At 38.1% G+C, this 17,153-nt stretch overlaps 1 protein-coding gene across 1 annotated transcript; it reads left to right on the top strand.

Moving 5' to 3' along the window:
* The first annotated feature begins 3,535 nt into the window (after positions 1–3,535).
* On the top strand, positions 3,536–16,521 carry LOC128638429 (uncharacterized). The gene is made up of 2 exons (XM_053690377.1): positions 3,536–3,595; positions 6,663–16,521. Exon 2 carries the CDS (start codon positions 10,036–10,038, stop codon positions 10,942–10,944), a length of 909 nt encoding a protein of 302 aa, XP_053546352.1. The 5' UTR covers positions 3,536–3,595; positions 6,663–10,035; the 3' UTR covers positions 10,945–16,521.
* The last annotated feature ends 632 nt before the right edge of the window (positions 16,522–17,153 follow it).

Below are 17,153 nucleotides of genomic sequence, written 5' to 3'. Positions count from 1 at the left end.
TCTCTTGTAGGGAGATTTCTTCCTTATGGCTTTGCTAGCAAGGAAAAATGTTTACACTCCTGTCATTGGGAAAATGACTACTCAGGAGTTTTGTTTTTAACCCTTATTTGAATAAATAGATGTTATGTTTATTTGCTTTTCTGATCAGCAGCAAAGGCTCACAGCTTTTAGATATTTATTTGTGCTATATAAGAGCTGTAATATCTTTTTATTCTGTTGACAACAATTCTGGGCTCATGCAGATCTGACTAGTATCTGCATAATCATGACAGAAATAAATATATGTGCAGTCTGGTCAGTAATAACTTTAAGCCTAGTGGCGTTATCAAACATTTTCATGCTTTATCTCTATTTTTCTTTAGTGATAATAAATGGGAGTTTGTTATAAGCATTTTGTCTGCTTATCTTATCTTGTGTCTGCTGTGCATATCAAATGTATGTTTTTGGGATTATTAGCATTTCCTCAGTTTATCCCTTTATTTCTACCGTAAAATATATTATAGATATTTATTAAAGATATATTTTTGGGATTATTAAAATTTTCTCAATTTTACTCCTATCCTTCTACAGTAGAGGAATTTACTTGATATGTTATAAGCATTATGTCTGCTTATCTTTTACGACTATGCATATTAAATGTATGTTTTAGGGATTAACATTCTTGTTTTTGTCCCTCTCCTACAGTAGATTAATCATTTTTCTGAAATGGTTATTAGCATTATGTCTGCTTATATTATGTTTTCTTCTACAGTACTGATTTATGTATGTTTTTAGGGATTGTTAACATTTTCATTTTTTATCCCTATCCTTTATATTTTAAGCATATATTGTCTGGTTATATGCAGTATATTCTGCTTATCTTGCTTTTCATCTACTATACATATTAAAGGGATTTTAGAATTTAAATATTTATCCCTCTGTCTACAGTTGAGTTATATACGTGATTATTGTTATAAGCTCTATTCCTGCTTATCTTATCTTTTACTTCTGTACTCTTTAAATGTGCCTTTGGGGATGTTAACATTTGCTTTTTATCCCTATCCCTCTTACAAAACAAGTTTATCCTGGATATGGTTATAAGCATTATGTCTGCTTGTCATGTTTTTTTCCACTATTCATGCTAAATGTGTTTTGTCGGGATTTAAGCATTGAAATGTTTTCTTCCTCCTTTTCTACAGTAGAATCTGTATATTTCAGATTCTTTATTTCCACTATGGGGATCTGCTGATTTCTTATTGCTGGGCAATATTACTTTTTTTCTTTCTTTCTATTTTTAGTCAAAATTCTTTGACAGCTTGTAATCATGGTTATTACAGCAAACTGCAGCCAGATGTAGTAGCCTGATGGTTAGCTTAGCTACCTAGCAAGTGGAAGGTTTGCAGTTTGAAACCAGCTGCAGCTACTTGCTCCTTGAATGTGTGCTCGCAAGCTGTTTCTGTTTTGTTCTAGTTACTGAAATTTGCTTTCCTTCTTTGGGTCCACTTGGTAGCCCAGTGGTAATCCTCTGTAGCAGTATCTATCAGCCCTGGGTTCAATACCTTTTTAGGCATTATCTGTGATGGAGAAATCAGTAGTATGTGCTATAAAGTATCTGTAATTCTCCATAATTTGTCGCAGGGCTATTCCCTTTTCCCCTTGACTTAGGAAACAGTTCTCTCCCTGGAATTAGGAACCACTTGGACCTCTGTCACAGAATTGTCCTAGTCTATCCAACGAGAGTCCCTCTGTCCTGGTGGCTCGCTCAGGCCTATCTGTTACATGGCAATTTGCTTTCTGAGACGAGTGTTCCTGCAGATGCCAACCTTCTGGCTGGGGAGCAGTTTGGGGTCCTTTAGGAGCTCAAGGATCTGGACTCAGTCGGAGTCTGTCCTCCCAATAATTATATGCAGTTGAGAGCTATATTCAATACCCAATAGCCTGGTCTCATCTGAATTTGGTCCGGTTTATCTTTTTTCAATCGGACATCTTCTCTTTGATGGCTTATTTCAACCATCCGGGAGGAACCTGGTGTTCCTTGGCGATGGAGGAGGTGACTCGCAGGTGGGTGTAGTCTCACTACTGTCACATTTATGCTTTGCTATCCCTAGGTGTGGACATCTGGGAGGTAGATCCATGAGCAGGCAGAACCGTTTGAACCTATGCATTCCATAGATATTAAGTTATTATCTTGGAAAGTTTTATTTTTGGTTGCTATTTCTTCTGCTCGCAGAGTTTCTGAGCTTTCGGCGTTGCAATGTGATTTTCCTTATCTTATTTTTCATCTGATAAGGTGGTGTTACGTACCAAACCTGGGTTCCTTCCTAAGGTTGTTTCTAATAAAAATATTAATCAGGAAATTGTTGTTCCTTCTTTGTGTCCTAATCCTTCTTCTAAGAAGGAGTGTCTGTTACATAATTTGGATGTGGTCCGTGCAGGATTTTCGTCAGTCGTCGTCTTTGTTGTTTATTCAGGGAAACGTAGGGGTCAGAAAGCTATGGCTACCTCTCTTTCTTTTTGACTGAAGAGTATCATCCGTCTGGCATATGAGACTGCTGGACAGCAGCCTCCTGAATGAATTACAGCTCATTCCACTAGGGCTGTGGCTTCCTCATGGGCATTTAAAAATGCTTCTGTTGAACAGATTTGCAAGACTGCAACTTGGTCGTCTCTTCACACTTTTTCCAAATTTGACAAATTTGATACTTTTGCCTCGTCCAAGGCTGTTTTTGGGAGAAAGGTTCTTCAAGCAGTGGTGCTTTCCGTTTAGGTTTCCTGTCTTGTCCCTCCATTTCATCCGTGTCCTATAGCTTTGGTATTGTATCGCATAAGTAAGGATGAAATCCGTGGACTCATCGTATCTTGTAAAAGAAAAGGAAATTTATGCCTACCTGATAAATTTATTTATTTTACGATACGATGAGTCCGCGGCCCACACTGTTTTTCTAGACAGGTCTTTATTTTTGTTAAACTTCAGTCACCTCTGCACCTTGGCTTTTCCTTTCTCTTCCTAACTTCGGTCGAATGACTGGAGTGGGAGGGAAGGGAGGAGCTATATATACAGCTCTGCTGTGGTGCTCTTTGCCTCCTTCTGCTGACCAGGAGGCGATATCCCATAAGTAAGGATGAAATCCGTGGACTCATCGTATCGTAAAAGAAATAAATTTATCAGGTAAGCATAAATTTCCTTATTACCCATTCCCCAGTTTTGCATAACCAACAGTTATATTAATATACTTTTTCCCTCTCTAAGCCTCTACAGACTGCCCCCTTATTTCAGTTCTTTTAACAGACTTGCATTTTAGCCATTCAGGGCTGACTTATAAATAACTCCACAGGAGTGAGCATAATCTATATGCCTTTCTTTTCTAAATGCAAAATGTATCTTTGTAGATTGTTAATCCTGTCTGTACACTTTCCTAATAAAAATATGAACTGTTTATTTCTATACCCAATTAAAAGTGGGTAAGTAGTAGCCACCCATTTCTTTAAAAGAAATAATTTATAATTCGGACAGTGAAATTAATTTGTTTGTTTTTTACTAACAACTTTCTTTTTTACTTCTAGATGTGGGCAATATTAATAGCAGTAGTCGTTATAATCATCATTATCATTATTGGTAAGTGGTAATTAGCTTCTCTATTTGAAATGGTCTAGTATGCTGAATTGTTATTTAAGGGACATTATTCACTGAGATAAAATATATTATATGTAATATAAAATGTTTAATTTATGTAGTTGGCCTCAGCAGAAAAAGAAATCGGTTACAAAATGGTTGATACCAATGCTTTATAGACACTAAAACTTTACACTTATCATTTTCAATATTAAAAGGGATATGAAACATGTAATTTTAAGCAACTTTCTAATTTACTCCTATTAATTTTTCTTCATTCTCATGCTATTTTTATTTGAAAAAGCAGGAATGTAAGCTTAAGAGCTGCCTGGGTAGCACTTGCTGATTGGTGGCTACATTTACACACCAATCAGCAAGGGCTACCTAGGTGCTAAACCAAAGATGGTACGGCTCCTAAGCTTGCATTCTTGCTTTTTTAAAGATACAAAGAGCAAGAAGAAAAATTGATAACGAGTATATTAGAAAGTTGCTTACAATTACATGTGTTCTCTGAATCATGATAGTATAATTTTGACTAGACTATCCCTTTAATCCCTTAAGGACCTGCAGGGCCGACGCTTTCATAAAGGCAGCTAGACAAACGCCTTAGGGCGCCAAAGCATGGGGCTTCTGTAGGGAAAGGAGGAATAGCTATGCAGGAGCTGCGCTGTCCTGGCTGGAACGAATTTGCCATTGCCAGCGTAGTACCTCAGTTGTGAAGGCAGCAGACAGTCACAGGTAAAGCAAAGCCTGTACATAGATAAAAAGCAGCTAGTTACTATAGAAAAAACAAAGCCTGTTCTTTAAAAGTGTTAATTTAAGCAAATTGCACCACTGAAAATAGCTCAGACAGTTAAGTACAATTTTACTTTTACTCTGTCTGAGCTATTTTCCATGTTGCACGTTCTCAGCTGTTTTTAAATGCTTCAACAAAGACTTTCATTTAAAGAGGCTTCGTTTTTTAAATATATATTTTTTCTGATTTATGGGGAGCGCTGGGTTTTAAACCTTAGTGCCATTTGTGGGAGTATCTGCTTAATGCAGCCTGAGCTCCGTGCAGAGAGATACTGTGCTCTGTAACTGTTAAACATGATTAATAAGCAAGGGTAGCTGTTCATGCCGAGGGAGGTCACTATGTAACTGGGAACACTGACACAAGACCCTCATGGTAAGCAGAGGTTGCTCGGCTGTGTCTGTTAACTGAAGTGTTTGCTAGTTCAGCTCAACTTGGGGATATAAGATGTGATTTCAGTAAGAAGGACTGTTAACTGAGTGACATGACACTTATGCGGCACTGGAAATCTGCAACAACCCCCATTTGCTTGATAACACCAGAAGTATGCTACTTGCTTTAGGCAGTTGTGGCATGTTGTAAATTAATATGGCAAAACTATGGGTGATGGCAGACATTAAACATTATGCTATAATAGTTTACTCAATACAGAAGAGGTGGGAATAAGCCTTCTGACCTGTGATCTGTGAAATAACATGATGTAATAGCAACATTTTGTTTCATAAATGCATATTTAGGTATCTTGCTATACTCAGTCTTGCGGTTGTCACTCATGCGTGTGTATGTATGTGTATATGTATGTGTAAATATGTATGTGTAAGTGTGTGTGTGTATGTATGTGTATATAAATGTATATGTATGTGTAATTGTGTGTGTATGTGTATATGTATGTGTAATTGTGTGTGTGTAATTGTATGTATATGTATGTGTAAATATATATGTGTAATTAATTGTGTGTATGTGTATATAAATGTATATGTATGTGTAATTGTGTGTGTGTGTGTATGCATGTGTAAAATTGTGTGTGTGTGTAGGTAAATTTTGTTACCTGTTATGTTGAACAGAGCCACCACTTGGCACATTGTGTAATGCAGAAATATCTATTACACATTACTAGAAGATTTTGTTAAGTAGGACAGTATGTCATATTTTTTTTTTTGGGGGGGGGGAAATGTGTCTTTGCCTGTGTAGCCAAAAATCCTAGCACCGGCCCTGAGGACCTGGCATTTCAGACTAAAACTTCTCCAAAAGACCAAAGCATTTTTAGCATTTTTGCCATCACTCCATTTAAACAGAAATTGAGCCTTGTTTTTTTTTATTTACCTATCAAAACTATATATTTTCTTTTTTAGTAGACAGCCCAAAGTATTAATCTAGGCCCATTTTGGTATATTTCATGCCACCATTTCACCGCCAAATGCAATCAAATAAAAAAAAATTGTTTACTTTTTCACAAACTTTAGCTTTCTCACTGAAATTATTTACAAACAGCTTGTGCAAATGGTTGTGAAACATTCTCTGTGATCCACTTTGTTCATAAATAGCAAACATATATGGCTTTGCCATTGCTTTTTGGTAATTAAAAGTCCGCTAATTGCTTTCTGTGCACCACACTTTTATTATTCCCCAGCAGTGAAAGGGTTAATTTTAGCTTTAGTGTAGAGATCAGCCTCCCACCTTACACTTCCCACCCCCTGATCGCTCTCAAACGGCTCTCTTCCCTCCCCCACCCTCAATGGTCACCCCCATCTTATGTACTGACAGTCTGCCAGTATGCAGTTTAACACTACTTTTTATTATTTTTATTATTCTCCTTAGTGTAGGATTACCCCCTTACCTTCTCACCTACCGGGTACCTCCCAAAAAGCTCTTTTACCCTCCCCCCTTTAACGTATTGGCAGCTGTCTGCCAGTAGTACCTAGTTTTCCAAAATGTGGCATTTTTAATTAATTGAAAAAAAAAAAAAAAAACATTTTTACTGGAGTGTAGCTGCCCCACACCTCCACTGATGATATGATCTCCCCCCTCCCTGCCGCTTTCAGTTTTTTTTTTTTTTTCTATAGCATATCGGTCCTGCCAACCTCCCCCCTCCAGCGATGCACCACCTCTCGGCATCGGTACCTCTGCAACTCTATTTCTGCACTGCCCCACTCGTGGGGCATGCAGAAATAGCACGATCTCGCTACTTTTAGCAAGATTGTGGCAGAGTGAGGTACATGGTATGGCAATTCTGTAAATAACTATTTGTGGGCTCACAAATTATTTTATATTTTGCAGTGTGGAACGTGGCATGAAGTTTGGACATTGGTTTGGATGCCAGCTGAAGCCTACAGTACCTGAAATGAATAAGAGCTTCAGTTCTGATCACAACCCTGCTGTATTCAAGATTTTTTTTTTATTATTATTATTATTCTTGTATAACTAAAGAAAAGTAATTATAAGTTTCTAGTTCATATTTGTATGTTTAGAGTTCAAGTGCCTTTGTGAATACAACTCCAATTTTTAAATGCTAGTAAGCACAGCCAGCACTTTGTACCGCACTGTCTTAAGAGAGATTGAATAACCACATTTTCTCAAGTTGAGCTGTTATCTGATTTTGTGCATTATTTCTATGACTACATTTTTAAAGTGCAACCGAAGAGTCTAGTAATTAAGAACATTATGTGATTACTGTACTTGGATTACAAATTGTAAAACAAAAGCAACAACCTGGTGAAAAAGAATGCTGCAAAATGTGTCAACTAATTCAATAGATCAAACTTAAAAGAAATGAATTACAGTTCAGATGCAAACGTAGCTGTTTATAATATGTGCAGAAAATTAAAAATTCAAAGATAACCGACCACTACTGTGACTAATTCTAGGCAAATTGCTGTAGTTTAAATCTGTATATAGCTTGTAACGCAAATAGAATATTCCACTTTCTGCAACGGACATGAAACCCAAAATTTTCATGATTCTGAGAGAGCATACAATTTAAAAAAATATATATATTTCTCTTGTAAGGTGTATCCAGTCCACGGATCATCCATTACTTGTGGGATATTCTCATTCTCAACAGGAAGTTGCAAGAGGACACCCACAGCAGAGCTGTAATATAGCTCCTCCCCTAACTGTCATAGCCAGTCATTCTCTTGCAACTCTCAACAAGCTAGGACGTTGTAGGAGAGAGTGGTTAAATATAGCTAGTTTATTTTCTTCAATCAAAAGTTTGTTATTTTTAAATAGTACCGGAGTTGTGCTATTTTATCTCAGGCAGTAAATAGAAGAAGAATCTGCCTGAGGTTTCTATGATCTTAGCAGGTTGTAACTAAGATCCATTGCTATTCTCACATATGTCTGAGGGGATTACACATATGAGGTAACTTCAGCGAGAGAATGGCGTGCAGTTTATTCTGCTATCAGGTATGTGCAGTTATAATTTTTTCTAGAGATGGAAAACACTAGAAAATGCTGCTGATACCGGATTAATGTAAGTTAAGCCTGAATACAGTGATTTAATAACGACTGGTATCATGCTTACTCCCAGGGGTAATACCCTTATGATATTTACAATATAAAATGTTTGCTGGCATGTTTAATCATTTTTATATATGCTTTGGTGATAAAACTTTATTGGGGCCTAGTTTTTTCCACATGGCTGGCTTAAATTTTGACTAGAAACAATTTCCACTGTTGTAGTATAAAAGTTACAGTTGGTGCAGTTAAAATTACAAACTGTGACATCCAGCTTCCCTCAAAGGCCCTCTCTAAAGGGCCCAAAGGCTTTCCAAAGTCGTTTATTGGGGAAGGTAGGGCCACAGCTTGCTGTGGCAGTTGGTTGTGACTGTTAAAAAAACGTCTATTTCGTTTTTTTGATCCGTGTTTTTTTTAACTAAGGGGTTAATCATCCATTTGCAAGTGGGTGCAATGCTCTGTTAGCCTATTATACACACTGTAAAAATTTTGTTTGATTTACTGCATTTTTTCACTGTTTTTCAAATTCTGACAATTTGTTTCTCTTAAAGGCACAGTACCGTTTTTTATATTTGCTTGTTAACTTGATTTAAAGTGTTTTCCAAGCTTGCTAGTCTCATTGCTATTCTGTATAAACATGTCTGACATAGAAGAAACTCCTTGTTTATTATGTTTAAAAGCCATGGTGGAACCCCCTCTTAGAATGTGTACCAAATGTACTGATTTCATTTTATGCAATAAAGATCATTTTCTGTCTTTAAAAAAATGTATTATCAGAGGAATCTGACGAGAGGGAAGTTATGCCGACTAACTTTCCCCACGTGTCAGACCCTTTGACTCCCGCTTAAGGGACTCACGCTCAAATGGCGCCAAGTACATCTAGGGCGCCCATAGCGTTTACTTTACAAGACATGGCGGCAGTCATGGATAATACACTGTCAGCGGTATTAGCCAGACTACCTGAACTTAGAGGTAAGCGAGATAGCTCTGGGGTGAGACAAAATGCAGAGCATACTGACGCTTTAAGAACCATGGCTGATACTGCCTCACAATATGCAGAAGCTGAGGAAAGAGAGCTTCAGTCAGTGGGTGATGTTAATGACTCAGGAAAGATACCTGATTCTAATATTTCTACATTTAAATTTAAGCTTGAACACCTCTGCGTGTTGCTTAGGGAGGTTTTAGCTGCTCTGAATGACTGTGATACCATTGCAGTGCCAGAGAAATTGTGTTGACTGGATAAATACTTTGCAGTGCCGGTGTGTACTGATGTCTTTCTAAATACCTAAAAGGATTACAGAAATTATTAAGGAATGGGATAGACCAGGTGTGCCGTTCTCTTCCCCTCCTATTTTTAGAAAAATGTTTCCAATAGACGCCACCACATGGGACTTATGGCAGACAGTCCCTAAGGTGGAGGGAGCAGTTTCTACTCTAGTAAAGCGTACTACTATCCCTGTCGAGGACAGTTGTGTGTTTTGTTTTTTTTTTTGTTTGTTTTTTTAGATCCAATGGATAAAAAATTAGAGGTTACCTTAAGAAAATATTTATTCAACAAGGTTTTATCCTACAGCCCCTTGCATGCATTGCCCCTGTCACTGCTGCTGCGGCGTACTGGTTTGAGTCTCTGGAAGAGGCTTTACAGGTAGCGACTCCATTGGATGACATACTTGGCAAACTTAGAGCACTGAAGCTAGCCAATTCTTTTATTCTGATGCCATTGTTCATTTGACTAAACTAACGGCTAAGAATTCTGGTTTTGCTATACAGGCGCGCAGAGCGCTATGGCTTAGATCATGGTCAGCTGACGTGACTTCAAAATCTAAGCTACTTAACAATCCCTTCAAGGGGCAGACCCTATTCGGGCCTGGTTGAAGGAGATTATTGCTGATATCACTGGAGGAAAAGGTCATGCCCTTCCTCAGGACAGGTCCAAATCTAGGGCCAAACAGTCTAATTTTCGTGCCTTTCAAAACTTCAAGGCAGGTGCGGCATCAACTTCCTCTAATAATAAACAAGAGAGAACTTTTGCTCAATCCAAGACGGTCTGGAGACCAAACCTGACATGGAAAAAAGGTAAGCAGGTAAAAAAGCCTGCTGCTGCCTCTAAGACAGCATGAAGGAACGGCCCCCTATCCGGGAACAGATCTAGTAGGGGGCAGACTTTCACTCTTTGTCCAGGCGTGGGCAAGAGATGTTCAGGATCCCTGGGCGTTGGAAATTTTATCCCAGGGATATCTTCTGGACTTCAAAGCTTCCCCCCCCCAAAAGGGAGATTTCACCTTTCACAATTATCTGCACACCAGATAAAGAGAGAGGCATTCTTACACTGTGTACGAGTCCTCCTAGTTATGGGAGTGATCCATCCAGTTCCAAAGGAGGGACAGGGTTTTTACTCAAATCTGTTTGTGGTTCCCAAAAAAGAGGGAACCTTCAGACCAATTTTGGATCTAAAGATCTTAAACAAATTCCTCAAAGTTCCGTCGTTCAAGATGGAAACTATTCGTACCATCCTACCACCGATCCAGGAGGGTCAATATATGACTACAGTGGATCTAAAGGATGCTTATCTTCACATTCCGATACACAAAGATCGTCATCGGTTTCTCGGGTTTGCCTTTTAAGACAGGCATTACCAGTTGTAGCTCTTCCCTTGGGATTAGCTACAGCCCCAAGAATCTTTACAAAGGTTCTAGGGTCACTTATGGCGGTCCTAAGGCCGCGGGGCATAGCAGTAGCCCCTTATTTAGACGACATCCTGATACAGGCGTCAAACTTCCAAATTGCCAAGTGTCATACGGACGTAGTACTGTCATTTCTGTGGTTGCATGGGTGGAAAGTGAACGAGGAAAAGAGTTCTCTATCCCCACTCACAAGAGTTTCCTTTCTAGGGACTCTGATAGATTCTGTAGAAATGAAAATTCACCTGACTGAGTCCAGGTTATCAAAGCTTCTAAATTCCTGCCGGGTTCTTCATTCCATTCCGCGCCCTTCGGTGGTTCAGTGTATGGAAGTAATTGTCTTAATGGTAGCGGCAATGGACATAGTGCCGTTTGCACGCTTACATCTCAGACCGCTGCAACTATGCATGCTCAGTCAGTAGAGCGGGGATTACACCGATTTGTCCCCTCAACTGAATCTGGACCAAGAGACCAGGGATTCTCTCTCTTCTCTCGTGGCTATCTCGGGTCCATCTGTCCAAAGGTATGACCTTTCGCAGGCCAGATTGGACAATTGTTACGACAGATGCCAGCCTTCTAGGTTGGGGTGCAGTCTGGAACTCCCTGAAGGCTCAGGGATCGTGGACTCAGGAGGAGTCTCTCCTTCCATTAAATATTCTGGAACTAAGAGCGATATTTAAGGCTCTTCAGGCTTGGCCTCAGTTAGCAACTCTGAGGTACATCAGATTTCAGTCGGACAACATCACGACTGTAGCTTACATCAACCATCAAGGGGGAACGAGAAGTTCCCTAGAGATGTTAGAAGTTTCAAAAATAATTCGCTGGGCAGAGATTCACTCTTGTCACCTATCAGCTATCCATATCCCAGGTGTAGAGCACTGGGAGGCGGATTTTCTAAGTCGTCAGACTTTTCATCCGGGAGAGTGGGAACTCCATCCGGAGGCATTTGCACAACTGATTCATCGTTGGGGCAAACCAGAACTGGATCTCATGGCGTCTCGCCAGAACGCCAAGCTTCCGTGTTACGGATCCAGGTCCAGGGATCCCAAGGCGAGACTGATAGATGCCCTAGCAGTGCCCTGGTCTTTCAACCTGGCTTCTGTTTTTCCACCGTTTCCTCTGCTCCCTCGACTGATTGCCAAGATCAAGCAGGAGAGAGCATCGGTGATTCTGATAGCACCTGCGTGGCCACGCAGGACCTGGTATGCAGATCTAGTGGACATGTCATCCTTTCCACCATGGTCTCTGCCTCTGAAACAGGACCTTCTACTTCAGGGTCCTTTCAACCATCCAAATCTAATTTCTCTGAGGCTGACTGCCTGGAGATTGAACGCTTGATTTTATCAAAGCGTGGCTTCTCCGAGTCAGTTATTGATACCTTAATACAGGCACGAAAGCCTGTCACCAGGAAAATTTACCATAAGGTATGGCGTAGATATCTTTATTGGTGTGAATCCAAGGGTTACTCATGGAGTAAGGTCAGGATTGCTAGAATATTATCTTTTCTCCAAGAAGGTTTGGAAAAAGAATTGTCAGCTAGTTAAGCGTCTGGCAGATGTTCCAGACGTTCAGGCATTTTGTCAGGCTTTAGTTAGAATCAAGCCTGTGTTTAAACCTGTTGCTCCACCATGGAGCTTAAACTTGGTTCTTAAGGTTCTTCAAGGAGTTCCGTTTGAACCTCTTCATTCCATAGATATCAAGCTTTTATCTTGGAAAGTTCTTTTTTTTTGGTAGCTATTTCCTCGGCTCGTAGAGTCTCTGAGCTATCTGCCTTACAATGTGATTCTCCTTATCTGATTTTTCATACGGATAAGGTAGTCCTGGGTTCTTACCTAAGGTGGTATCTAACAAGAATATCAATCGAGATTGTTGTTCCATCCTTGTGTTACACAATTTGGACGTGGTCCGTGCTTTAAAGTTTTACTTACAAGCTACTAAAGATTTTCGTCAAACATCTGCTTTGTTTGTCTACTCTGGACAGAGGAGAGGTCAAAAGGCTTCGGCAACCTTTTTCTTTTTGACTAAGAAGCTTAATCCGCTTAGCCTATGAGACTGCTGGACAGCAACCTCCTGAAAGGATTACAGCTCATTCCACTAGAGCTGTGGCTTCCACTTGGGCCTTTAAAAATGAGGCTTCTTTTGATCAGATTTGCAAGGCGACGACTTGGTCTTCGCTTCATATTTTTTCAAAATTTTACAAATTTGATACTTTTGCTTCTTCGGAGGCTATATTTGGGAGAGAGGTTTTACGGGCAGTGGTTCCTTCCATTTAAGTTACTGCCTTGTCCCTCCCTTAATCCGTGTACTTTAGCTTTGGTATTGGTATCCCACAAGTAATGGATGATCCGTGGACTGGTTACACCTTACAAGAGAAAACACAATTTATGCTTACCTGATAAATTTATTTCTCTTGTGGTGTATCCAGTCCACGGCCCGCCCTGTCATTTTAAGGCAGGTAATTTTTAAATTTAAACTACAGTAACCACTGCACCCTATGGTTCCTCCTTTCTCGGCTAGTTTCGGTCGAATGACTGGATATGGCAGTTAGGGGAGGAGCTATATTACAGCTCTGCTGTGGGTGTCCTCTTGCAACTTCCTGTTGGGAATGAGAATATCCCACAAGTAATGGATGATCCGTGGACTGGATACACCACAAGAGAAATAAATTTATCAGGTAAGCATAAATTGTGTTATAAATACATTTTTGTTATGGTATTCTTTGGTTAAGAGATACCTAGGTAGGTAGTATGCATGTCTGGAGCATTATATGGCAGGAAAAGGTGCTTCCATCTACTGCTCTTACAAATGTTTAATCTTAAACATATAGTGCTGCAGACACGTGCACGCTCCTGAATTTACCTTCCTGCTTTTCAACAAAAGATGCAGAGAGGATGAAGAAAATGTGATAATAGAAGTAAATTAGAAATTGGTTTAAAGTCTATGCTCTGTCTGAATCACGATAGAAACATTTGGGGTTTTACAGGGTTCTTTTTTTATATTTCTTTTTGCATGAATATTGAGGAAGTGTGTTGTGTAACATGTCTCCAAGCTTCCTTTTGCCAGCATTAAAATGTTACTGTTAGCTACTTAAAGTGACAAAATGTTAATAAATTGCCGTGTATCATTAGATGAATTTACTTTTTTACTATTCCCCCTGCCCTGTTTGTTAAGCAGCAGATAAATGTTAAAGTAGTGCCTTTACTGCTGTCCCGCAAAAGGAAATGTGTGGCGTAGCTTAAATGCTATTGACAGGGCCCTACCACAGTCCGTTTCGGCTGATATGCCCTTATCTATATGGGGTGACACCTGGATCAAGCCTGGTTTTAAGTAGCAATTTAGAGCAGTGTGTGTGTATATTTATTTTACTCTGTCACTTTAATAAATGTTAAAACTTTACAGCTAGCTTTGATTAAATGGATATATGCTTCCCAGGGTTCTGAACCAAAAATGGGCTGGCTGCTAATCTTACATTTCTTCTTTTTTCAAATGTGGATAGCAAGAAGAGAAATTAATACTGTAGGAGTAAATTAGAAAGTTGATTCATGAAAGAAAAATGTGGGCTTAGTATGCCTTTTAATGCAGTATTCTCTGTAATAAAGGTTGGTAGTATGATAGACTAAAAAAAAATTGACCATTAAACTTTTGATTGATATTGATCACACCAGTGCCTTTACAAACTGTATTTTCTGAAGGGCAAGGGCTCTTTGCCTTATTTTTTGTGCCATTATAATATTGGATTCTTGTTGGTCTGTAACTTTGTTTTCCAGTAAAGCCCAACAGAAATAACTTCTACTGTGTCTTAATTAGCAGAGCAAAATTGCTTCCTAAAATACAGTTCATTGTCAACTATCCCTCACCAAAATAATTTTGGTCAAAACCCAGTTTCTATAAATATTGTTATAAGTAATGGCCCCTCTGAATGGCAGTTAAACCTTATCAGTTATAGTTCAGAACACACAGTTTAGCTTTTACCCATTTAATCTGTTCAATCCATTTAAAAAACTCAATCGGTTTTTATGGATGTGTTTCATCATTCACGTTTTGTGACCAGGTTTTGCAATTAGTAAACTATGCATAATTAGGGGTTGTTTAAAGATCCATAGCTTAACTTTTTGAAACAAATGGTTAAATCATAGGACAGAGATGGTTAACCATTTTAAGTGTATTCCCAAAAAAAGTCTCAGTGCCTATGTTACCTTCTTTATTTGTTTAAACTTAAAGGGATATTCATAAAACATGTAAAAAAAAATGTTAATGTTCTGTTAATTCCAGAATATATACAATACATCTAAGCAATTGCAGATATACTACCGTTGCAGCCAGTAAAACCAAGCAGTATGGTGGTTGTCCAGAAGGGTAGTGCTAGCAAATGTATTTTCATTGCCACCCTGGGCAATCATTCCATTGGTTTTTTACTCCTCTCATAGACTCAATAGTTTTCTTACATTTAATAAGGGCTATTTTCAAAACCTTTATCTTTTTTTGTATGTAGGTGTTTAAAAGGTTACCTCATCAATTTTGCACTTCAAACATATTTGTTAGAACACAGTGTCTGTTGTGTATTCTTCCTGTGTATTTTCTAGCTGGCTTTGCTGTAAAGCAGCATGAAAATGTTAAGGCAAATTTTGTTTTCTCTCCTTTAAAATAGGTAATTTTCCAAACTGTACTAATGCTGCATCATAAACTATTCCTTTGATAATTTCTTACAGCACATTTTCAGAATGTGACCCCAATATACCGTACTTGGATAACTTTTCACCAACGTATATTTGAGTTTTATTGTCTGTTCATGTATTGATCTGGTAATATAGAAATGCAAAGCCTTTAACTGGGTAGACTTTATCAATATGTTTGGTTTGGATATTGTTGCCAACACAATGTATTGTTGTGTCTATTTACAACTTCAATGATAATATTCCAGTGTGTCTAATACATATTTCAAAGAAGCTCTGTTTACAGTAGCCAAAGATTGCCTAAAACATGTCAAGTATACTTAACATTGTAGCTCTTGTATGGAAAAAAAGATGTGAATCCAAAATATCCTTTAGAAATATGTATCTTATGATTTTCCTACTAAATTCACCGTAAATTCTATGGGCATTTTTGTAGTTTAATCAATAGTTGTGCTTTTCGAAAGGATTGTGATTAGTTTGAATCAGTTGTCTTGTGTCCCTTTAGCAGTTTATTAAAAACAAACAAAAAACAATTAGAACCTGTTTATATAGTAGTCCCTTTTTAATTCTGCAAACTGAAAATATTTTTTACCAAGCTTTTTACAGTCTACAGCTTAAGATATGTACCAAAGTGCGATTGCTTCCAAAAGTGCCTCACACTAAATGTTTTTTTATAAAGTCCAAATATATCTATTAATGCTCACCACTTGCCAGTGTAAATAGCTGCCCTTATTAGTAAGTTTTATGTGCTTTAACATGTACATTCGTACTAATGAGAGGCTCTTGGGTGATAAGAACATATATTAAATAAGTACTTTTTAAATGTTTACTAATGTAACACTACTGCAAAAGGGGGTATTAGAAGTGATGCTTTCAAGTCAATACATCAACTCAATACCCATTTAACCTAGTTATTGCAAGTAACTTTTAAGCATGAGCATTCGGATTGTTTATGTTCCGAACGCAGAAGAAGGCAGCCAGTTGCGGCATTCAGCTTTATTCAAAGATGCATTTATTCTTATTAACGTGAAACACACTGGTCTTAGTGTGTTACACTTTCACTAGAATAAATGCGGCTCCAGAAAGACCTGAATCCTGTGAGTTGCCACCTTCTTCCGATCATCACAAATGATCTGAATGTCCATGCCTAGTAATTTGGCATCTGGGATAATTCTCGAGATGTTTTTGGTGTTTATTACATGTATTTTATGTTTTTATATACAATAAAAAAGTGGTAATCTTTTAAGCTACTATGGTCATTTTGTAAACAGTTGTGCACTAACGCTTTGTAACTTCTAATAATAATAAAGTCATTTCTGCATTGGTTTTGTTTGACTTTTTGATATTAAGACATTTGTGAATGTAAAAATCCTATCAAACATCACATATTCGTAACAGTTTACAATAAACAGCTAAAATGAATTTTCATGCTGTTGTGAACTGTTAATTCAAACAAGAAAATCTGTCTTCAGTCTGTTTTTTTTTTTTTTTTTTTTTAATATATAATATTTTTATTGAGGTTAAAAGTAGGTTACAACATACATGTCACATTGCAAGAGGGATATTAACATATAGGAAGAGCAACGGGGCAAGAACAACATCATATCCGTGATACTTACAAAGATATAGTCATAACCATTATATCATAAAGAGTTTTACCCGTACAAAACAAATACCTCACTTTTCCAGATTTAGTTTTGCTATAAAACATTTTGCTGATATGCACTCCTAGTTTTATGACATAGAGAATTAAGAGGTCCCCCTACATCATGAAACATTCTGTGAACGTATATAATATAGCATGAATACTTGTAAACTTTGGGGAAACACCCTGCAGCCATGCATAATCAGCTTTGCAATACAAAAATATTTTGAGAATCTCTTATATCTTGTGGACTTTTCCATAGTCACATATTACTAGCATTACAGTATAAATGAAGTAGAGAAATGTCACATTA

This window comes from Bombina bombina, chromosome 8, assembly GCF_027579735.1.
Source record: "Bombina bombina isolate aBomBom1 chromosome 8, aBomBom1.pri, whole genome shotgun sequence".
NCBI classification, from domain to species: Eukaryota; Metazoa; Chordata; class Amphibia; order Anura; family Bombinatoridae; genus Bombina; species Bombina bombina.
The sequence above is the reverse complement of the archived record's forward strand: the minus strand, read 5'-3'. Positions and strand labels throughout refer to the sequence as shown.

What these genes read in the sequence shown, in the direction of transcription:
- LOC128638429 (XM_053690377.1), top strand. Translation starts at nt 10,036, where the DNA reads ATGTTCAGGATCCCTGGGCGTTGGAAATTTTATCCCAGGGATATCTTC.